Consider the following 23,752-nt stretch of genomic DNA (forward strand, 5'->3'; position numbering starts at 1 on the left):
CATAGGCCTTTGTGGCATGGCTGAGTTGGTAAGTGCAAAACCAAGTGCCTCTTAGTGAGAGAGCAGCAAGAGAATGCAGAACTGACAAGAAGCCACTCAGATTCTGTGGAGGAGAAGCCTGGTAACATGAAATGCTCTTTTAATGATACTTGTCCAGTCTGTTTGACTAGGATGGGTAACGTCTTCCAAACGTGATTCAGTACCACATTGTTGACTTGCAGGGCAGGGAGAGTTGTTTGTGGTCAACATGTGTTCCAAGGTGGCCTCTTGCCTGGAGAGAGATGTACGAAGTGTTCTTGCTTTCCCCAGTTCTGCCAGCACCTTTATGGCTTTTGGATTCCATATCACCATACTGATGGTACGTTAAAATAAAATGCCCTCTCATTAGGACATACTGAAGAAGGGAAAAAAAAAATGAAAATTAGGAAAACTTTGGATTGGCAGCACTTTGTAAACCCTCTTGTGGGCCTTTTTGCTTGTCTGCTTGTTCTTGTCCTTTGTGCTTCTGGAGAAAGGATATCTTGGGCTCTGAGAAGGAGAACATCCAACCTGCTATGCTGCTTAGTTTGAAGAAAACAGGTCTAAAGGGATTGTGAGGTTCGTTTCTTCCTCTTTTCCCTAACAAACAATATGCCTCTTTGCCAGACCTGCTTTTTCCAAAAGCCTTCAAAAGCATCAATCTGATGACCAGAAAATTATAAAATACTACCTGTCTTAATTATACTGTGTAATGTTTTATCCTGCTTCAAGAGTCCTGATGTGTGGTGATAATATGCAACAGAAAAACAAGTGTTGCATGGAAGGTATTCAGTGAGACTGAATGAACTGGCAGGTGACACAAATCAGGTTAAAAGGTCTTAAGCCTGGGCTGTCATTTGCTTAATGTGCCTGGCTTTTTGCATTTGGATTTCCATAGCTGTTGTGGCCAGAGTTTCCCAGCTGTTCTGTCCCACAGACTGCACAGGCAGCCCAGTGTCCTGTGCTTTGCATTGGTCTTTTCCAGTCCCCATTTGGTTCGTAGTACCATGATGGATTTTTTTGCTGGGTCGACACTAGATGGCAATGCATCCTTGGTAATACTTATGTCAAAGGTAATGCAATTAAGGGGTTTGTTTCTGGTGGATTTTATATCTGGATACTGTTTTTGTACAAGCTATTCCAATAGCTTCTTTTGATTGGAAGCTGATGCATTTTTTCTGTATGAAGCAGACAATTGTTTTGTGACTGTTAGGATCAGATAAAACACCTGAAGACATAAATGTGGCAGTGTTTTCCAGCATGAGATAGCTATGCCTTTTACAGTGCTTTCTCAGCCTTTTGCTCTGTTGTGGGACATTTTAGCATTTCTGAGAGCCTTTGGGTGATGGGTCGAGTGAGTGTGACCACCATTTTGGGTGGACGTGCGAACAGCACAGCTGTGCATAGACAACCTTGCAAAGGCTGCTCTCTAAACTTGTAGAGACAAAACTCAAGGAAGGCATTCAAGGTGTAAAATCACATATGTAAGTAGATGTTGGTGGGATGGCTCACAGTAGGGACTCCTATAAATCTCGGGAAGATCTTCTCCTGTTGTCAGCTGCTGGCTGTGCACACTGCAGTGCTTCCAGTAATGGTAATTACACATCTCCAGGCTGCTGCTCAGGCCAGGGCTGTGTGGGGCATGTATTTGACCTGGAGTCTGTCTTTAGTTCGAAGACAAGTTTACTGATATATTGCAGACTTTGCATGAACAAGTAGAGCTTGCTGAAATGATTGGTTTTAGTCTTTATGAAATTAATGCCAAAAATTACTGTTGTGATTTTTTTAAAGGAAGAAATGTGAATTTTCAGCCTCTGGGCAAGATCAAAAATGTGCTTGAATCTTTACTTGGCATTAAAACAGAAATGCAAGTCCTTGGGCAAAACAGAAAAATCTCTGCAGAGAAACACCGTTTCTGATTGTTAATCAGAAAATGTGGGCTTTTGAGAAGTTTACTACTGGAATTTTTATTTTTGGCCAAAATGCTAATTTTTTCTCCCCTATTAAATAGCTTGACAAACATCTTCAGGGTGTTCCATGAAGGAAATGTTCCAAAGGTTGGTTACCACTTTGAGCTCAAAAGTGGTCTTGTATTTCCAGTGTGGGTTTATCTAATGTCAGCTTGCAGCTTCTGAACTTGAAATTAAAATATCTGATATCCTATGATGTTTTCCTGGTGTGGATGTGCTTGAGCTTAACCAAAACCCAAGATGATGCGTGCCCTCACTCCTTCACCATCACTTTAGGTTTTCGGGCTTGCACATGACGTGCAAATGAGAACCCCTGCCTCTTGGGTGTCAGCTGCCAGCCAGCTCTCCTGCTTGTTGCCCCCCGGTCCTTGCACCACTGCTCTGTGCCAGTGAGCCCTGCAGTGAGGATGCTGTGCCCGTGCCTCCCTTGTCTGTTCTGATGGCAGCTGATGTGACCCTGGAGAGCATTGGCAGGTGTCAATGCCCCTACCATGTTGTGTATACAAGTGTGTGGGCTGTGCTTGCAGCACCTCTGGGGTTAGGGTGAGCTGGGATCACCAGCAGGTACCCAAAATGCATGGAATGTCAGAAACAAAGGCGGGGTGACATACTGAGGGCATGTGAAAACCTATGGCCACTGGTGGTGATAGGGATGCTCGGAGGTGCTCCATGTTTTGGCACCTCTATTACAGTCCGAGCTGAGCTTTGTGGTCCTGGTGGCAGACCTGTTCTCAGCCCTGCAGGGTGTCGGATGGGAGATGCAGAGAGCATCAAGGTGCAGGTGTCACCTACCTGAGACCCCATGGCAGGTGTTGGAGGCTGGCTATACCAGCTCTGCACCTTGCTGTAGGGACACACTGCTGCCCTTATGGTCCCTTGGGCCTGGTGCCATGGGGATTCCTGTCCCCACAGTGGCAGTACCCAGGTGCTGCAACCTGCCCGCTGCAAAGAGAGCAGCAAAATAAAATTTTACCAAAGCAGCCCTACAGTGTGGTGTACTCCCAAGGAGAAGCAAAAACAGGCTTGTGGGCCAAGCATCCCCTGGCATATTGCCACAGCCCGGCTGAGAGCCCCTGCATGTGGAGCAGCCCCGAGCTGTGCCGGATGGGGCCTTGAGCCTTTTTATTTCAGCAGCTGGGCCTGAAAGTCAGCAGAGCGGAAACTGCTTGGTGGCGCCAGCTGCCTGGCCGGGGCTGAGCTGCATGGGCACCCGGTGCTTCCATGTTCCCTGCCCCCTCGTTTGTGTTGGCACAGGCTAGAGAACGAAGCTGGTTTAATTGGCAGTTGTGTTTGTGGCCAGGGTGTTATGAAAAGGTTTTCTGTCTCCCTCTGTAAGTTACCCTGAATATGTTTTCATTCTTAATATAATATTCACTTCATTATTAGCTGAAAGAGGCTCTTTTGAGTGATTTTTTTTTCCTCTTCCAAAAACATATTAAACAGTCCCTTCATACAGCAGTGCTCTGAGGGCTGTGATTGTCTGCTGGAAGGGAAGTGAGAAACCTGATGGTAAATGGGATTTATACAGAAATTCCTTTCTTTCACAGCATACCAGTGCACCAGAGTGGCGGCTGGCTATGATGTCCAGGCATTGTTGCTGCTGGCTGGGCACCACCATGGACTGGGCTGCAGGTGATGGATGAGAGCTCGCCTGAAGAGTGAGCTGGGTAGACCTGCTGGGGACCCACTGATTTGCTTGCTTTGCACCTCCATCAAACATCTCCTATGCAAGGCAGGGGCATGAGAATGTGTCCTGGGGCTGCTGGCACCTGGAGCTGCAATTTACTGACGCAAGCTCAGGCCGTGGAGTCAGGGCCTGGCCTCAGGAAATCCTGCGTGTGTTTCTGGGTTCCTCAGCCTTGCTCCTGTATTCAGTAGCAAAGGCTTTTCTGGCACAAGCAAGTTTTCAGGGGCTTGTTCTTTGTTAGGTGTGTTTTAAGGTATTGTGTACAGCCAGGCCTCTGTGTCATGGTCTTGCAATGCCACTCTTCTTAGGGGCAAGTTTTTTCTGTGACTCAGGGAAGAGCCCTATGACCTGCAGCAGCAGAAAGCTGCTCTCAGGGATGATAGCCAAGCACCCAGCCTGCCTTGTACGCCTGCAGAGGCACTGGCTTAGCCCTCCTATGGGCACTGCAGGCAGAGGCCTTGCTTGGTCTTCATGAAGTGGCTCTGCTTTCCTTGTGTGTGCTCTTCAGCACTCCTCAAACAGTGTGCACATCTCACACTTCCTCTTTTTGTTGAATTTAACACATTTAGGTTATTTTGTGTGAGCTTGAGGCCACAGCATCTGGGCAATGTATGTGTATGAGGCAACAGTGAGTGGCCATACAACCCCTAGTGGCCTCTCTCAGGTGTCCTCATGGACAGACAGTTCATGTGCCTGAGTCAGGCTGGTGCTACTGTTGTGCTTGTGGCCTTTACACAGCCGCTGCGTCCAGGGTCTGATGGTTTGTGGGGTGCACAGGGCTGGCCAGCACTTGCCGAGGGAGATGGAGCCATAGGAGTGAGCGAAGGTGGGTGGCAGCGTGCAGCTGTCCTGGACGTCAGGAGTGGAGCTGGAGCAGGGTCTGGGCAGTGGCCCTGGGACTATGGCCATGAGCGCATTGGAAGTGCTGTGCATGGGTATTGTTTCACAGCCTGATGGGAAACAACAACCTGCACGACAGGAGGAGCACGTGGGACAGGGACACAGTGCCACATGAGAACAGCATCCCACCTCGTTGCTTTGCCCAAGGAAATCCGTGGGACTCATTTGGCAATGGGGTTACCTGCTTTGCCACTGGACCTCTGCTGAGGCAGCTTGTTAAGGAAAGTACGTGAGTTAACCTTCATCCTGGGATTGTGTGGGGTCCTGTGTTAAAGGCCATTTCTTCAGTGTGGATGTTACTAACCTGCATTTCTTGCTTAAGAAACCAGATAGTCTGCCTGTTTTTTTTTTTGGTTTTTTTTTTTTTTTTCCAAATGAAGTTTCTTACTGGCTTTGGTGAGAAGCAAGGTCAGGTCTCCATCTACCTGTCTGAAAGGCAATTGCTGTATTAGGTACATCTCAAAGCATTAGGAGGGCTTGGAATAAGATTTTGCTACAGTGAGAAGTAGGAGGAATGCCTGGTGAGGTGGCTGTCGTGTCCCAGGGCCTGTCCTGGGAAAGGACCCTGCCCCTGCCCTGAGCCACAGCCTTTCAGTGGGGCAGCAGCATCCTTGCAGATCCCCTGGCATCCTCAGTTCTTCCCTCAAACACATGCAAAACTTAACTCCGGCAGAGCTTGAGGTGCTGCAGTGAAAGCACAGAGTGGCGCAGAGCAGCTGCCTTCTTGGAGCACGTTTTCCTTTTCTGTCAAAGGAGTGTGAAGACAAATCCCCCTATGCCTTGATCAGCAGCACTGGGGCTGTGGCAGTGCTCCTTCCCCTGTGGTCAGCTGCCATCATTCCTCACCATCCTGTGAAATGCATTAGGGATCATGCCACGTGCTGATGAGTATTCAAGACCTGGCTGAAATTGGGAACAATTAGCAGTTGTTTCAGTGAACATCTGTTTGCTGTTGCTCTGTCTTATGGCTGACACAGGCATCACCCTTCTTCCTGAGGGGGACCTCAGGAGATGCTCTTGAGTGGGACTGCAGCTCAGTGAGCAACTTCCCCATGGGTCAGTCTGCTTGATGCAAGCTATGGGTGAAGGGTGCCATTGGAAGGGGTTTAATCTGCACAGGTTGGGAGATGGAGCATCCCCTAACTCCTTAGGCGGCTCTGCTTGTTTATCTGTTGTTGTGGCCATCCATATTACAGACATGAGTGTGTTGAAGGGGTCCTGCTGTTCTGATGCTTGATGGCAATGCTCTCATGGTGTGGTGAGCCCACAGGCCCTGCTAGCCCCGGGTGAGCAGTGCCCAGGCCTTTGCACTCAGTGGCCCCACATCTGTGACCTTGGGGACCTGCTGCTGCAGGGGGCATCCTTGCTCAGCCCAAGTCAGGCTATGGAGAAGCCACGGAAGTGCTTCTGGAGCTGGCCCTGGATCGTGCTGCACTGGACCCTTGGAACCTCTCCTCCATTTGCTTATGGGATTTGGGAGTTGAAAGGCACACAATATCCTGCTTTGAGTCAACAGGATGCTGAAGACAAGCTCTTCAGTGAGGAGGCATGTGAGGAGCTGTGCATCAGGAATGGATGATGATGAGACTATTTTGGGGCAGAAATTCTCGTGGAAGAGCGCTTTGGGTGGTGGATTGCGTCCCTTTCAGTGAGCTCCTGCCCTGAACACGGGCAGCTGTGTGTGTGAATGCATGCATGCACAAGCACACGTTTGTCCAGTTGGGCAGAAAGGAAGGGTCCAGGAAAAGGCTTGGGTTGCAGTTGAGAAATCTGTGAAGTGGGTGGGAAAAAGGAGGATCCGTATTTGACTTAAAATAGGTCTGAAAGCTGTGGCTGGGACCCTGCCCTGGCACGGGGAGTGTTTGACACTCTGCCCGACTTGGCCGGCAGCGGGGAAAGTGAAATTTACAGCTCTGCCTTCATGCAGCAGGGTGGGGTTGAAATGCCAGAGCTTCCCACACCTGGGGGCATGGAGCAAGTCTTGTGTGAGCTGGGGCAGGCTGTGGGGGACGTGCACGTGCCAGGCAGAGGGGCTGGTCCTCCTGTGCAATGCTGGCTTTAGCCAAGACTGCAGAGCTACCAGAGGCTGGAGCCATGTACGCATCTGCAGGACAGGGCTGGGTACAGCACCAGGGAAGGGCTTGCAGTCGCAAGGCGCCTGCAGTCACCCTGAGCGTAGCTGATTCTTGGAAAGGCTAATGGGAAAGCACCGAGTGCCAGAGAGAGCAGGGGAAATTGCAGAGGTTTTCCAGGCAGCTTTGAGCTGGCGTTCCTGAGCTCTCACTCTCTTCCCTGCCTTAGGTCCCTGTGGCAGAGCTGGCTCCTTCCAGCCAGCCTCAGTGAGTGCTGAAAGCTGCTCTCATTAGCAGCACGCACTGAGGGCCTGATGCTGGATACAGGGCAGTGCCTCTGTGCCATGAGCTGGGTGGGATAGGGCAGGTCCTGCATCCTAGGGGCAAGGAGAACCCGAGAGCTGGACACAGGCACTGGAAATGTGTGAACTGCAAGGTGATAGGGGATGAGTAGTAGTAAGGTGGCATGGCTGCTGGGGAATGGTTTGGTTTTCCATGCCTTCACATTTTTCTGCACTCACAGGATGGAAAATGTGGAGGCCCAAAGGGGGGAGAGGGTGCGAGGGGGACAAGTGGGGACAGCAAGGAAGGCTTTCCTTTTCCAGGATGTTTGCGACATTAAATGACTGCCAGGGCACAGACCAGCCTGTCCAGCTGTGCTTTGTAGGGCAGGGGTGCGGTTGTGGACCGTAAGGGATGTGGGTTGGGGTGGCAGAAGAGATGTGATCAGGAATCTGTTCCATGGCAGAGTGGCTTCTGCCCTGGAGCACAGTGGGATGGGGACCTGCTGCTGTGCTCTGAGGACCTCTCCTGGCCCTGCCTGCCCCCTCCTGCAGCATAGCACCCTTGGGGCTCCCTGTCCCCCTGGGTACGTGATGATGGATGGGGGGCCTCCAGTGGCCTCTCTCCTTTCTGGGATTTTGGGGGAGGGAAGCAGTGGACAGAGCTCTGCCCTTCCATCCTACCCACTGCCAGCAGTGTGCCCTGGCAGCCGGGAGGGCCAACCGTATCCTGGGATGCATCAAGCACGGCATCACTAGTTGGTCGAGGGAAGTGATTGTTGTCCCGCTCTACTCTGCACTGGTGCGGCCTCACCTCAAGCACTGTGTGCAGTTCTGGGCACCACAGTACAAGAAGGACATTAAACTGCTGGAGAGTGTCCAGAGGAGGACTACGAAGATGGTGAAGGGCCTAGAGGGGAAGACAAATGAGAAGCAGCTGAGGTCACTGGGCCTGTTCAGCCTGGAGAAGAGGAGGCTGAGAGGAGACCTCATTGCAGTCTACAGCTTCCTCATGAGGGGGAGTGGAGGGGCAGGTGACCTGTTCTCCATGATCACCAGTGATAGGACCTGCGGGAATGGTGTTAAGCTGAGGCAGGGGAGGTTCAGGCTGGACATCAGGAAGAGGCTCTTCACTGAGCGGGTGGTCACACACTGGAACAGGCTCCCCAGGGAAGTGGTCACTGCACCGAGCCTGTCTGAATTCAAGAAGAGATTGGACTGTGCACTTAGTCAAGTGGTCTAAACTTTTGGGTAGACCTGTGCGGTGTCAGAAGTTGGACTTGATGATCCTTATGGGTCCCTTCCAACTCAGGAGATCCTATGATTCTTTGCTCTGAGCCCTTGAGGCTTTTACAGGCTGGGGATGCTTGGAGGGTGGCCAGGGACCAGCCGAGCCTTGTAGCACAGGGTTGGGCTTGGGTTTGCTGTGCTGCTGCAGCTTCCTGTGATCCTCTGGGCTTTCAGGTGGGACGAAAGGGTATCTCAGAAGTAAGATGTACCCTGGGGCAACAGCCATCTGAGAGGGCAGCCCCTGGCATGACTGGGCATGGCTCACCCACAGCCACAGCAGTGCAGGGGGGTGCAGCATTCACGCAAACAGTGTGGCTCACTGGTCTAAGCTGCACATCTGGAGGCACACTTGCATTCCTGTCCAGCTCTGCTTGCCGTTGTCAGCTTCAGGGCATATTCCTTTTCTTGGTTCTTTGCCCTTTAGACAAGGCAAGATGATGGCAGATATAAAGAGGTAAGAACGACTCAGGTTAAGTAAAATCCCTTTTCCTTGCTACTAATGTCTGTAAGAGCACCTGGAGAAGCCAGCCTGGAAGGGCGAGCTGGCACGGGAAGAGGCTGGCAAAGCTCCTGCCTTTCCCAGCACCAGGGAGGTAGCTGAGGAAATGCTAAGGATGGGAAGACACGGGTGGGACATCAGGGGAAGAAGACTTGGGTCACTTCCCATCCTCTGCGAATATTTCCATGAGTTCTTCTTGTTAAGACCTTTCAGCAGAGTGAGGGCTCACCCTGTCTTTAATCCTTTCCCTCTTTTCTCTCGTTTCCTATCTCCATGGCTGTTACCATCTCTTCCAGCTGTGGTCCCTTCCTGTGCAGCAGCTCTCCTGCCTCCACTGTGTCTGGCAGAAGCGAGTACTTCGCAGGGCTCAGAGTGATCTGCCAGCACTGAGAGCTGGGACCTTGCTCTGGCTCCACTGCAGGATGTGACATGACCTGTAGGCATTCCCCTGCCCAGTACTGCACATGGGCCTTTGCCCTTCTGTGTCTCCTTAAGTGCTCCCAGCTCACTTAAGCTGGTGCTGATCAGAGAGCAGCAGAGGCCTAAATGGGACCAGCCAGAGAATGGGAATGGGACAGAGCAAAGCCCTCCTTTAGCACATGAATGGGTTGGATCAGTGTTGTAGGGCGAGCCCCACACAGTGCCCACGTGTCAACTAACCTTCATGGAGCTGCTGGTGCACCAGCCTTCTCTTCCCTTAAAAAATCATGCCCAAATGCCAGTAGTTGCCAAAGTGGGGTTGGAGCTTTCCCTGCTGTTGTCTGACCTTTAAAGAAAGGTGGTTGAGAGGTGGAGGGAGGGGGCGTCCCTTGAAAGATTATTTGTTTCTCATGAACTATATTTAGGCACCATCAGCAAAACTCCAAACTGCTGAGTCCTGTTAAATAAATATTGGAGTTCTGTGTTTTTTTTCCCCAGATGAGAACAGGGTTAGTAAGTGAATGGTAAATAATATTTTTGTTTAACATACCTGAGGGTTTCCATTCCAAGTTCCTGTCTTGAGCTCTCAGTGCCATGATGACAGCCGTAAGGAGGCACTACCCCAGCTTGTGAAAATCAAATTTTTCAAAAAATAAGGAGGCACTCTGATTACCCACCATCTGCACTGCTTTCACAGAATCACAGAATTTCTAGGTTGGAAGAGACCTCAAGATCATCGAGTCCAACCTCTAACCTAACGCTAACAGTCCCCACTAAACCATATCCCTAAGCTCTACATCTAAACGTCTTTTAAAGACTTCCAGGGATGGTGACTCCACCACCTCCCTGGGCAGCCTGTTCCAGTGCTTTCCTTTGTTTGTTTGTATTTTAAAACTTTGCATTCTTTAGTATTTTCATAAATGTTTGTGTATTAGGATGTCTTTTACTAGGATATCTCCACTAGTAGGAAGTTAAAAGCATCTCCAGCCTAGCACAGTGTCTTGGCTATCCTCAGCTCTGTGAGGAGCTGGATGCGAGGACAGGGCTGCTGCAGTCACTGGAGGATGAAGGAGAGGCACAAGAGTGGGGGAAGGCAGGGATGCCTGGAAGAGCCTGAAACTCTGCCTGGGGAGCACGCTGCTCTGCACAGTGTGAAAGGCAAGAAAGCATAGGGATGCAGACAAGGGGATGAAAGGATGGAAGGGCAGGAAGAGCATGTTCCCACTGTCCCATGCTATGCTGGGGTGCTCCCGGCAGAGTGAGACCTGGTTTTGTCTCCCCCTCTCCTGGCCCCGCCACAGGGCTCTGCCCAGCCCACGTCCTGCCTGGCTCTAAGCTGCCCCATGGTTCTCATCTTCTCCTCTGAGCCGTATTTATTTATTTATATGGAGATGTAATAAAACTCCAGCAGGAAACGGAGGCGATTCCCTGCCATTCCCCGCAAGCAGGCCCTGGGACAGGGCGAACAAGGAGGCACATTGTGCAGTGCAGGCCCGCCTGCCAGCACTGGGCTGTGTGCGGGGCTGAGGGGCCTGGACTGGGTGAAGAAAGAGCCGAGTGTGTGCCTGCACTGGGGCCGCTGCTGACACCGGCATGCTGGGAGCACAGCCCGGTGGCACCACAGGGCTGTGGGATACGGCGTCCTGGGGAAGAGCTCCTTTTTGGCAAAGCAAGCGGGTGCAAGAGGCAGGCAGCAGAGCTGTGGATGAAAGGGCTTCTGTGCTAGCCTGGGAAGTCATCTGGGAGCACAACAGAGCCAGCTTCAAACACCATGCTCCTCCTCTGCCTGTTCTTGGTCTGCCAGGACACTGGGGAACACTGAAGGTCAGCTGTGGGGCAGACAGTCACCCCATGGCGTGGACTGGTGGCTGTATGACCCATTGTTCCCAGAGCTCAGTCTGCTGGCAGCGAGCTTCAGTCCTACGCCAGCCTCTGTGAGGCAGCTGCTGTGAACTGCTGTTGCCATCAGTAGGGTTCAGAGTGAATGCCTGCTGCTGAGGCCTACCTGTGTCCTGTCCTCCCTGTGGTAGGGTCTGCTGGGGTGAGCAAGAAGGCTGGGGCAGGACATGGCTCAGCCCAGCTTTCTGAGGAGGATGCTGGGGCAGGCTGGGGTCTCCAGGCCAGGCTTGTGCGTCTCAGCCCTCCAAGGAGGCTGGAAGCAGCTGGTTGTGCCACCAGCTGCATTATCAGCCACACTCACCAGCTAAAAATAGTGTCTGCAGGAAAAGCAGCCAAGGGAGATGGTGGGGGACAGCCTTATTTTCTCACCTGTCCCTGTGCTAGCCACCTCCCCATTGGGGCTCCCCCAGGGGCACCCCATTGCCATCCTGCTCTGACCCCTGAGCATGGAGGCTGGGGAGCCACCAGTCCCATGCTGCACATGGTCCCCATCCACGTGCTGGTCCCTCAGGCTCCCAGGGCTCTCAGGGGGCCAGGGCCTTGCCCTGTGCTGCCTGCCCCCAGCTGCTCTAAGGTAGGGATGACTGCCAGCAGCAGGGCGTTTCTTCCAAGCTGCCCCATTGTGCTCTGAAGGGAGGCTGCTGTTGCCCTAACGAGGCCTGGTGCAGCTGGGATGCCATCCCCCTGCCCACATCCCCTCTGCTGGTAAGGATAAATCCTGTTCCTCTGCCACCCCTGGGAGCAGTGAGGGGAAGCTCAGAGCTAGCAGTGGGCACTGAGCATCCCCAACACCCTGCTGACGGAGATGAAAGAAGAGAGCGCAAGGCAGGAGCAGCCTCGAGCCAGTCTCCATGCAGGGCTCTTAGCCTGTTCTCTCTGCCCCCATACCACGCACCCTGATCCCTGGTGTGTGTCTCAGCACCCAGTACCCTGCTTTGGCTTTTTTTACAACATTCCAGTAGCACCTCTTACTGTCCAGGGCTGCACAATCTCCCTTTTAGGTGAGGAGTGCAAACAAGGGACCACATCCACAGCTCCCAGCTGGGCAAGATGTGTGGCTGGCATGGGTGGAGACATGGACATACATAGAGACATGTCCTCAGCACCTTAACCTCCTCCAGCCCCAGCCAATGCATTTGCTCCCTCCAGGCTTGCATCTGGTGCAGACATGCCTGGCCTTGCCTGTGGCTCCCACTGACCTTCTTGAACATGGCTCTTGCAACTACTGAAGTTACCAAAACCACACACTAAGGGGAAAGGGGAAAAAAATCCCAAATCCTCCAGGAAATGTTTGGAAACCTTCTCTGCAGTGTGGCAGAGGCGCTGGCTCTGCTGGCTGTGAGCATGCAGTTTATGTCCCACACAGGGGCAGCAGCATGGCAGGGACATCCCCTGTCCCCCTTTGCCAGGGGCCAAAGGCCATGGGGGCATTTGCAAAGAGGTTTTCTTCCCCACGATGCAGTGTTGGGTCAGGCCCTGGCTTGGCTCAAAGCTGGAAGGGCATGGATGGGGCTCTTACAGGCCCTTGGAGACCCTGCAGAGCCTTTGGCATCGCTTGCCTACCCCACAGCAGCCTGGCACCAGGACTGGGAGAATGTGACATCCCCTGCCACGACAGCCGGGAGAGTGAGTGTGCAGATGGAAGGTGAGTGAGACAAGGAGGGGACAAGCCCTGTCCTTTAAGGGTACACATGCCAGGGCCCAGGTGTCTCAACATGCAGCCTTGCAGGGCTGTCAGGTAGTGTCTGGGGGCCAGCAGGAGCCCCCAGGACACGAGGTCATGCCCACTGCTCCCTGGCTTGCCCTATGCCATGTTCTGGTGCTGCCATGCCCACAGAGTCCTTCCTAGACAGGGCTGCCTGCCCAGTGACACACGCTGTAGAGTCCCGTGAAGCCATAAAAATAGCTGCAACTTGGGAGCAGGATGAGGGGGGTTGTTAATCCGTCCCCTCCCCCCCTCCTCCCCTGAGGCTCTCGTTGCATTGCTATAATTAATGCCTGAGTCAGGGAAGAAATGGCTTTTCCCTTCCATTGGTGCTGGCTGGGGCTGGGGCAGGGACAGTGCCACGAAACTCCATCTGCTTCACCCACCTCCTCCTGCTGGTGCCACGTTCCTGCCCCCATTTCTTTGGTGTCTGTCCCCAGAAATCCCCAGCTTCCAGCTCCACTGCCACATGCCTACAGTGGGGAGTCTGGTGCTGAGTGGGGGGCTGCTCATGGAGGCCACAGGGTGCAGAGCATCCCATGGCCTGCTCCAGCCTGGCGGGCACATTGCAGCACACACATATGTGCATTTGCCTGGCACGGAAACAGAAGGGTCCAGTCTTGGGGATCACTTGTGGCCACCAACACCACTGGTGCAGGGAGACCCAACCGTCCACACAGGTGCCCAGGTGGGTGCCAGCCTGGGGCCCCATGAAGTACCTGATGTGGGGCACAGCCTGGTGGGGGCTCTCCCAGGATAGCCCCCTTCAGCTGCTCCCCAGCCTATCCATGCCTGGTGCTGGCATCCCTTTGAAATTGAACCAGTTGGCCTTTCACACCAGCTATTCCTGTGAAATTCTTCAGGAAGGGAAAATTGCCTGGATCCCCACGTGGCTGTACCCTCGTCCTCCCTCCAGCTGGTACCAAGAGTGCAGGGTCCTTTGGTGCTGAGGCTTGCTCCTGGGCACAGCTGCTGGCCTGTCCTTGCTTTTTGGGCTCTAATTCCCTGCCACAGCCCCTGCCTGCGAACCTGGCACTGTAAAGAGCTGAGACCATGTGGGCAGACCTGAACCAGCTGGCAAGATCTGGGGCAGAGGTAGCACAGAGGGCATGGGGCCCCCATGTCCCTTTGCACATGCTGCCTGCCCCTGCCAGGGCTTGATGGTGCAGCGCCCCAGGCCCCTTCCCAGCTCCATCCCCCTCTCCCCCTCCATCATCCCTTCCTGTGCTCCATCACAGCCTCACCTTCTCCATCATCCCCCTCCCCTGCTCCATCACTCCCATCGAGGCTGTCCCTATCACTGGTGCCAAAGGACCCCCCCAGACCCTGTGCCCATCCATGTGGATGCTGGGGAAGGGGGGAGCATCTTGCAGCCTTTGCAGCCAGGCAGCAACATGGGATTGTTCTCAACCCGTGGCCTTCCTGCCCTCCTTCTCCCTCCCCTGGCTGAGGATCTTGCACAGGTCTACAAGCCCTGTTGACGGGAAGAAAGGAAATGGGGCAAAGCTGCTGCCAGGAACCACAGGCTCCCGGGCTCCTGTGATATGGCCTCGCTCCACCAGCCTGGATGCTTCCTGGGCAGGATTTCTGTGCAGTCTCTGTGATTTCTTTATTCAAGCTATTGATATTGGATTCTCAGCCCACGGACACTTCCAAAGCCATAAATCTGCTGTGTTGCTCTAACTGGTGCTCTTGTTTTCACTGCAAGGCTTCCAGACCTGCTGGAGACCTCGGCTTCTGTGCATGGCCATGCTGCTCGCTCTCCCAGCCATGGGCATGGTGCTTTCAGCGTGTCTACCCGCCCCTCCTCCCCCAGCAGCCCCAGTGCTCCCCACCCCTCTCAGCTGTGCCACGGGGGCTGTGCTGGCAGGTACTGGGGGGCCAGCACTGCCATCCACAGCTGGGCAGGTTGCTTACCAGTGGGCAGGCATAGTCACCACTGACTGCCTCATTAGCTGTCAGTGCACCAAAAGGTCAAGATTTGGCCAAGTTTGGGCGGGGGCAGTGGCACAGTTGTCCCCCCCTCCTGCCCCCACAGCAGGGACTGAGCCTCCATGCAGCGGGTATGTGAGGTGCTGGGGAGGCCTCATGGATCCTCTGCTCTCCACATGGGGCCCTTGGGCCCCCTGGGCGTCCCGTGGGGCACCTGAACTGGTGTCAGGGTGGGGGGGCTTCCCAGGGTGTCACCCTGGGGTGCAGGGCGGAGTTGAGCAGTGGCCACTGCTCCGCATTGAAGGGAGCCCCCTGACTCTGAAAATCCACATGTTGCTCTTGGCTGGGCTGCAGCACCCCCTGCCAAGAGCAACAGTTTTACATATTAAAGCAAAATTAAATTAAAAGACATTTATTTGTGAGTTCGCCCCCCCCCCCATTAACCCTTCACAGTCCAGGCAGCAGCTCTGGGAGCTGCAGGGGCAGCAAGAAGTGTCCAGATAGATTTTTTTTTCCTTTTGCACAACCCCACTGGATGAACGTGCAGGAGGACCCAGTGTAAGCAAAATGGGAGGCGGCTCAGACAAGACGGCACTGAAAAGGCTCAGGCACTCTAAGGCCCTGCCAGCTGCCTCCTGTGGGCACTGCTGTGCCCACTGCACACCCAACCCCCTGCTGGGCACTCAGAGCTGTTTTCTGACTCGTGGTTCTTGCCATGTCATGTTTCCAAGTTTTTCTTAGGAAACGGGTCCATAAAGGGATGCTGGGTTTGCCTCAGCTGCAAGAAGCTGGGACCTGGGCTTTGGGGTGTAGGGTGCCCTGAAGTGGTGGCAGTGCCACCCTTCGGTCCCTCACCCTATGTGGGACAGACAGCCCAGACATGGGGCCACATCTTGGAGTGGCTGAAAGGGAGGAGGAGACAAGAAAAAGACAAGGGACCTGTCCTAGTACCCGTTATGCTGATGCCACCCTAACTCAGCCACAGCATCATTCCTGGTGACACGGCTGTTCCTGGCAAGTGGCCCATGGGTGTGGATTTGCCCCCAAATCTGCCCTGCAGCAGGGAAGAGGAAAAAAAAAAAGCCAACGTCACAAATGCCCATTTCTTGGAGCACAAAAGGAGAAGCGTGGCATACCTTACCCAAGGCACAGATGGCCTGAACCTGGGTGCTGTTGAGTGCCAGCTGGGTGTGCGAGCCAGTGCTTCCTGAGAGTAACCCCAAGCCGATGGGACACAGCTCCAGTGAGCACCCCGCTATCGCTTTTCCCTGATTGTCATCTCCCAGTGGCACCAGAGCTGGGCGAGCAGTTGCCCTGTGATAGAAGGAAATTCCAGCGCTCTGCTTATCTCCCACACTGTTATAGTAACTGATAAGCGGCTCCCATGGAATTTCCTTATATCACAGAATTGGGTATGTTTAAATAATACACTGCTGGAGTGTCAGCGTGTGGATGGCGATTAGGAGCAGCGCTGACAGCCTGTTATTTCGTTACTAAATAAACAGCGGGGCTCAGCGCTGTCTGCAGCTGTCTGAATGCCTGGGAACAGCGCTGCGCCCCGGCGCCAGCCCGCACCCCGTGCGCCGCGGGCACCCCCCGTTGCCGGCCCCGCTCCCGGCGGGCGTCCCGGGGACCCCACCTGCATCGCGCCGGCTCCCGGTACTGCCCCGCCGCGCCCGCGGGGCTGCTCTCCCGGCAGCCCGTCCCGAGCGGGCGCCGGAGACAGCGACGAGACCGGGCCACCGGCCGGCCCCCCCCCCCCCCCCCCGCCGGCGCCCTTGCCCGGGCGGCACCGGAGCCTTTGCCGGGGACGCCGGGGCGGCCGCGGCACCGGCCGTGGGGCTGGCTCACCACCGCCGCCTCGGGCCGCCCTCGCCCCCCACGCGCCGGCGGAGGCGCGGCCCCGTCCCCGTGCCCGCCCCGGGGGCGTGGCGGCGGCGCGGGGCGGGCGGTGCTGTCCCGGGGCCGCCGCCTTGCGCGGGGCTCGGCGGGGCTCGGCGCGGCGCGGGGCGGCCGCCGCATGGGGCGCGGGGCGGCGGCGGGCGGGGGGCGCTGCCCCGGGGCGGCGCCGCCGCGGCAGCGAGCGGCCGGGCCGGGGGCCCGGGGGTGGCGGAGGGCGCGGGCGGGCCGGGCCATGGCGGCGCTGTAGCCGCGGGGCCGGGGCCGGGGCCGGGGCCATGGCGGCGCTGCGGCTGCGGCTGGCCCTGTCGGTGCTGTGGCAGCTGGCGGCCGCCGGCCGCGGGCTGGAGCTGGGCGCGCTGGAGGCGGCGCGGGGCCGGGCGGCGCGGTGCCAGCCCGTGGACATCCCCATGTGCCGCGGCATCGGGTACAACCTGACCCGCATGCCCAACCTGCTGGGACACGAGAGCCAGCGCGAGGCTGCGCTGAAGCTGCACGAGTTCGCGCCGCTGGTGGAGTACGGCTGCCACGTCCACCTGCGCTTCTTCCTCTGCTCCCTTTACGCACCCATGTGCACCGACCAGGTGAGCGCCAGCATCCCTGCCTGCCGCCCCATGTGCGAGCAGGCCCGCCATAAGTGCGTCCCCATCATGGAGCAGTTCAACTTCGGCTGGCCTGAGTCGCTAGACTGCGGCAAGCTGCCCACCAAGAATGACCCCAATGCCCTCTGCATGGAGGCCCCCGAGAACGCCTCGGCTGCCGAGCCCCACAAGGGCCAGGGCATGCTGCCTGTGGCACCCCGGCCGTGGCCACCGGGCACTGCCGAGGGCCAGGGGCCTGATGGGCTGGGGGCCTGCGACAACCCCGAGAAGTTCCAGTATGTGGAGAAGAGCCTCTCCTGTGCACCCAGGTGCTCCCCTGGGGTGGATGTCTACTGGTCCCGGGAGGACAAAGACTTTGCCTTCATCTGGATGGCTGTCTGGTCTACCCTCTGCTTTGTCTCCACTGCTTTCACCGTGCTCACCTTCCTGCTTGACCCGCACCGCTTCCAGTACCCTGAGAGACCCATCATCTTCCTCTCCATGTGCTACAACGTCTACTCAGTGGCCTTTATCATCCGCTCGGTGGCAGGGGCTGAGAACATCGCCTGCGACCGGGAGAATGGGGAGCTCTACATCATCCAGGAGGGACTGGAAAGCACGGGCTGCACCATCGTCTTCCTCATCCTCTACTACTTCGGCATGGCCAGCTCGCTCTGGTGGGTCATCCTCACACTCACCTGGTTCCTGGCTGCTGGGAAGAAGTGGGGACATGAGGCCATCGAAGCCCACAGCAGCTACTTCCATATGGCCGCCTGGGGCATCCCGGCTATGAAAACCATCATCATCCTCACCATGCGGAAGGTGGCAGGGGATGAGCTGACAGGGCTGTGCTATGTGGGGAGCATGGATGTCAGCGCCCTGACTGGTTTTGTCCTCATCCCACTCTCCTGCTACCTGGTCATCGGCACCTCCTTCATTCTTACAGGCTTTGTTGCCCTCTTCCATATCCGGAAGATCATGAAGACAGGCGGTACCAACACCGAGAAGCTGGAGAAGCTGATGGTGAAGATCGGTGTCTTCTCTATCCTCTACACTGTCCCGGCCACCTGCGTCATTGTCTGCTACTTCTATGAGCGGCTGAACATGGATTACTGGAACCTCAGGGCCCTGGAGCGTGGTTGCGTGCCCCTTCCTGGCCGGCGTGCAGCCAACTGTTCCTTGGAGACCTCGGTGCCCACCGTGGCTGTCTTTATGCTAAAGATTTTCATGTCACTGGTGGTGGGCATCACCAGCGGGGTGTGGGTATGGAGCTCCAAGACGCTGCAGACCTGGCAGAGCCTGTGCAACAGGAAGCTGGGCATGAGGACTAGGGGCAAGCCCTGCAGTGGGGTCAGCTGCAGCGGGGTGCACTGCCACTACAAAGCCCCGACGGTCATGCTGCATATGACCAAAACAGACCCGTATCTGGACAACCCAACGCACGTCTAGAGCAGGGTCTGCTTCTCCCTGGGGACGGCATGCTGGGAGAGCGAGTGTCACGGGTAAGGGACGGGGGAGTGCAGTGGAGCCTCCCGGGAGTCCACGCTGGAGCGGGAGCTGCCGGGTGCAGGGAAGGGGCGAGGGCAAAGGCAGAGTGGCAGGAGAGTGAATACACACTGGTTTGGGGGTGATGAGGTCTGCGGGACCCGAAGGGAGCTCCCTGGGCACCACTCGACCCTGACAAGTAGCTGCTTTTTCCTAGAGATTGTTTTGTTTTTGTTGCTGTTGCCAAATCCAGTGACTGTTCTAACGCTTTCTTTGGGGGGGTAGGGGGGAAGGCAGCAGGGGCTGGGGCAGGAAGGGGAATAATCCAGTTTGTGTTTATTTAATTCTGTAATTTATTTTAGATTTTTTTTTTTTAATCATTAGCTGCAAGGAATGGAAAAAACAATAAACCCTGGATGTGTTATTTCAAACTGAGCCTCATGCTGTTTGGAGGAATTCGAGGGGGTTGAGAACAACCACATGGGAGCCCCCAGGCTTGGAAGGAGCTGAGGTGGCAGACCAGGGGCCATGGTCCCCGGGGACGGGCAATGTGATGGGTGCATGACTGCCAGGCTCTTCCCAGGCTGCAGGGGAGCGTCCCCTCTGCCGTGGTTGGGACCGATCACCCCATGCCCTTCTTCAGCATCCCAGGTGCTGGGCTGGGGGGGGGCTCCCTGCACCCCACGCCTGGCATGGTGACCCTCAGCATGGGGAGCATGCAGCTCCCTCTGTCTGGCTCAGCCCCACTCAGCACTGTGGCTTCTCCATGGCTGGGCTTGGCGCCTGCTGCCTCCTACTGCAGGTTTCTTGTGTCGCCCTGATGAATAATCTTTTCCACTCTGTTGCTCGGTAGGTGATTCGTGTTGGTACCATGAGATGCTGGGGTGTCTGTGCCAGGTGGGGGGGATCGGGGCACAAGCAGGACCTGTGGGGCAGTGCAGTGTCCAGGCAGTGTGGCTGGTTGGGAGCTAGGGTGCTGGGCTCGGGGTGGGGGTGGGAAAGGGCTTGGCTTTGATGTGCCAAACAGAAGCCTGAGGTGTGGGTAATGGAAACTTCTGGGCAGCTTTATTTATCCCATGCTCCAGTTACAATCCCATCTCGCCTTCCCCATTGTCAGGAGGGAAACTCAAGCCTCAGCTGGTGCTCGTCATGGCTTCTTGTGGGGCGGAGCTGGGGGCTGTCTGCACCACACCGTGGGCAGGGTGGAGTGGCTGGGGCACCGGGTGCATGGTGTGCACTGCCAAGCCTGGCTCGGGGTAGCTCTGCTGGGACTCGGGCGCAGGGGCTGCTGCCCCGTGGAGGGAACCAGGGCGCGGCTCATCACAGTGGAGGGCAGCACTGCTCTGGGCCTGCTGGGCTGGGCTGTCTGGTCTGTGCCTGGCACCAGTGGGGAGCTGGGCTCAGACCTCTCCATCTTAATTAATTAGCCAGCACTGGGGCCTTCCCATCCCTCTTTCAAGAGCAACAAGTCTGTGAGTGAGCCTCCTTAGCACACCCAGGTTAGCACCAGCTCCAACAAAGGCCTTGAGATCACAGCCCTGACAAGAGCTGCCAGCTTAGGAAGCTGCTTGTGGGGGCAGCCATTTCCCCTCCCCACATCCCCTCTGTATAGGTCTCCCCACTGCCAGCCCCAGCAGGGCCAGGCTAACAACATGTGCTTAGCATGAGAGCAGCCCTTGTACCCTAACCCAGTCACGGGGAGGCTTCCTCATCCCTGCCAAGCACCCTTGGGCAGAGGCAGGGGCTAGTGCTGACCCCAGCCTGTCCTGGTCCGCCTGTCTTACTGCCACCCTGCAGAAGGCTGCTGAAAGAGACAGGCAGAGCTTGGCCGAGGGAGCTGCACCCTTTGCCCAGCTGTAGTTGGAGGAGCAGTGGCAGGGGCCCATGGCCAAGGGCAAGCTGTGAGCAGCCAGCCCTAAGGCTGCAGCACGGATGGGTTACACAGCCCCAGCCCCTTGCCTGCTGCAGCCACTGAGCTCAGCAGGGCTTTGTGCGCCAGGGTTGTTGGTGTGACTGATGAAACAAAGTGCCTTTAATCTATGCCCCCACCAGTGCTGGGGGGACTGGGACACTGGGAGAAGGTGAGTGATACTGTCTGCCACCCCCAGGAGTTGGTGCTGCTGTCAGCCACATCTGAGCAGAGCTGGAGACAGCACTGACATGCAGTTGCCAGCATGCAGCTCCTGTGCAGGGGCCCTGTGGTGCTAGGGCATCCCCTGGCACCCAGTGGTGGGTGCCCTGAAGCTGGGACGTCTTCTTGTGATGCTGGAGCCCAGCGGGTGCTGAGCAGGCAGGTCCCATTCCCATTCCCAGGCTGGTCACAGTGGTCCCGGGCCAGGGACCCCCATGTTGTACCCCTGCTGCAGGGCTTGGGTGGGTGGCGTCGTAGCCTCCTGGGATCTCTGGCCTGCCATGGAGGGTCTGTTTGGGCAGATAAAAGGGCCATGACCTGGGGCAGGAGAGTCAATATTGGCTCCAGGACAGGCTCCAAAGTCCAGCGCAGGGAGCTGGCTGACAGGGAGCTGGGCAGTGGGCAATTCACCTGGGTGCCACATGCGTGTACCAGAGGTGCAACCCATGAACCAGCCATGCTGCTACTAAGGGCCTTGCCAGACCTCTGGTGTGCAGGGAAGCACGTGGTGCCAAGGCCCAAGCTGGCTCAGTGCAGCGACAGCATGAACACAGACACACAGCACAGCAAGAGCAGCAGTCCATGTTCCACCTCCTTGGGTGGCTTGTGGAGTCTGGTGGGGACACCCTGCCCTTGAGCACCCTGGTGCTTGCCAAATAGCTCGCTGCCTCTCAAGCACTCACCCAGATAAGTGCATGCTGCTAGGCCCCAGCTATCACACAGTGGTGGAGCTGCCGGCGCCTGACTACTGCCTGCTATCAGGCCCAGCAGCCCAGCTGGCTCCACTGCAGGCCCCAGGAGCTTAGCAGGGCTGGCCCTGCTAGTGCCACAGAGCCAGACCAAGCTGGAGATGCCCATCTGACCTGCCTTCTGCTGGGGACCCTGCCTTTGTCACAGCAGCTCTCAACATCGTGGCACAGACCACTTTGGTGTCACTGCTTTTCTGCAGCTCCTCAAGCCCAGGGTGTGCTGTGGAGAATCAGCTGCCCATCCCCCCACACCCCCAGCTCACCCCAGACCCTGCAGGCCATCTCCCCTCCCTACTTGGAGCAGCCACAAACACAACCAAACCACAGCAACCCCCCCAAACCACTTGCCAACACTTGTGCACTCAGCCCTCGCAGGATTCGAGCTGAAGCTGGTCTGGTTTTAAAGACCAGGCCGAGCTCGGCCCTGTCCCATCCCCACAGGGAGCCCTTCTGCTTGCCTGTCCCAACTGCCTGAGGCACAGGAGGCAAGGCTTCAGAGGCTGAGGCCACCCCAAAGTCCTGGCCCAGGCTCCTGCTCCCGCTCCCCAGCACTCCTGGAGCTGCAGACATTATCGCCCCTGCCCCACAAAGCAAGAAGGTCCCGGGTCCCTTCAGCAACAGAAATAAATTCTCTGTGCTCTGAAAAGGTGCTAAAAAAATCCCAAGTCACACGGACCATTAGTTGCTTAATATTAATCATTAAGCTTCAAGGAAGCCGAGATGGGACCCAGGCAGAGGGTCCTTGTAAGCCACTCCCTGAGGCCACGCTGCAGATCCAGAAGATGCAGGCATCCCCAGCCCTGGTTTGTCACCCAGAGCAACAGTGGGTGCAGCTGGGACTGCCATTGCCCACCAGCCTGCAGCACCAGGGGTGCCACAGCTGCCTGCCAGCACAGAGCAGGGACAGCTATTTATAGGACACTAATGCCATGCAGGAGCTGCTATAAAAAGCGAATCTCAGAAAAGGTCTTACAGCAGATGCTGGTGTGAGGTCTCCACACTGAGGCCTGGACCCATCCCAGCTTGAGTCATGCTCTGGTTCACCCAGGTCCTGTTGCACATCCAACAGGCAGAACCTTTGCTTGTGGTGTGGGGATGAGGCTTCTCCAAGGAAAGCATTATTTATCTCTTGCCAGTAATCTGAAAGCCCACAAAGCCCTGGGAGGAGGAGGGGGTCTAAAGCCCACTCAGCCCAGCAGATCTGGACCCCACTTGGCTCAGATCAGCTCCTGAGCACTCCCAGATCTGCTCCTAAATAATCAGGACAATGGCAATACCCAGGAAGGCATCACACCTCTCACCTTATGACACTGGTAGAAGTACAAACTTTGACCAACACCTTCATTGTATAGCTGACTGGTTGTACATCAGCAACAACGGGTTATTTGGCCTCGTGCTGAAGCATGGCAGAGCAGTGTCCCACTCACACTGGGAAAGAGCCGATGGCTCCCCTTGGGAGCCATGCTTTTCAGACACAGCAGGAACAGTCCTCACTGATCTCTGAACTGCAGCAAACAGGGCTGTGGTTACAAAATGCACATTAACAGACCTAGGGAGGAAGTTTAGATGGCAATCCAGCCACACAATGCTGAGGTGAAAGAGCAGTTATTTAGCTCCCCTCATCACTCCCTTTTATTCCCTTCAGAACAACCCACAGTGCCATGATGCAGTAAAGAGCCCCGCATCTTGCTGCAGGAACAATACCTGCAGTCCAAAGGAAGAGAACGGAGTGAAAGGGGCAGCCAGCTGAAGGACTGCTCCCTCCTGACCCTTTCACTGTCCAGGAGGAAAAAGAACACATCCCCTTGTCTTTGGGGAGGACAATCAATAGGGCCAGCTCAAAGCACACACCTCCATGCCAGCAAATAACCTTCTGCCCAGCAAAGCTTAGGAAAAGGCATTGTGCAAAGACAGCCCCATCACAGAAATGTTAACAGCAGCACAACCCACCTGTCTGAGCAGGTACACCACCTGGACCAGAGGCACAGACCAAGAGCTGGTATAACCAAATGTGAGCAGAGCTCAGCCTATAAAATGGTTCTACAGAGTTGTAAGCTGACCTAACCCAGACTCAGTGCTCCTTTGATCCTTTTCTCTGTGCCTCCTTTTTCCCTCCAGAATTAAGACAGCTGTATCACTTCTGATGCAGGCTCTGAGGAAAGCAGAGCTCTGTGGAACATGAGATGTCTCAGTCTTGCACAGAGGGCACCTACAAAGGACTTGATGCAAGACAG

At 55.9% G+C, this 23,752-nt stretch overlaps 1 protein-coding gene across 1 annotated transcript; it reads left to right on the plus strand.

The window, feature by feature from the left end:
• The first annotated feature begins 16,658 nt into the window (after positions 1–16,658).
• Positions 16,659–19,069, plus strand: FZD9 (frizzled class receptor 9). The gene has a single exon (XM_068655806.1). It carries the CDS (start codon positions 16,851–16,853, stop codon positions 18,600–18,602), a length of 1,752 nt encoding a protein of 583 aa, XP_068511907.1. The 5' UTR covers positions 16,659–16,850; the 3' UTR covers positions 18,603–19,069.
• The last annotated feature ends 4,683 nt before the right edge of the window (positions 19,070–23,752 follow it).

The sequence above is a fragment of the Anas acuta genome, chromosome 19 (assembly GCF_963932015.1).
Source record: "Anas acuta chromosome 19, bAnaAcu1.1, whole genome shotgun sequence".
Taxonomy (NCBI): domain Eukaryota; kingdom Metazoa; phylum Chordata; class Aves; order Anseriformes; family Anatidae; genus Anas; species Anas acuta.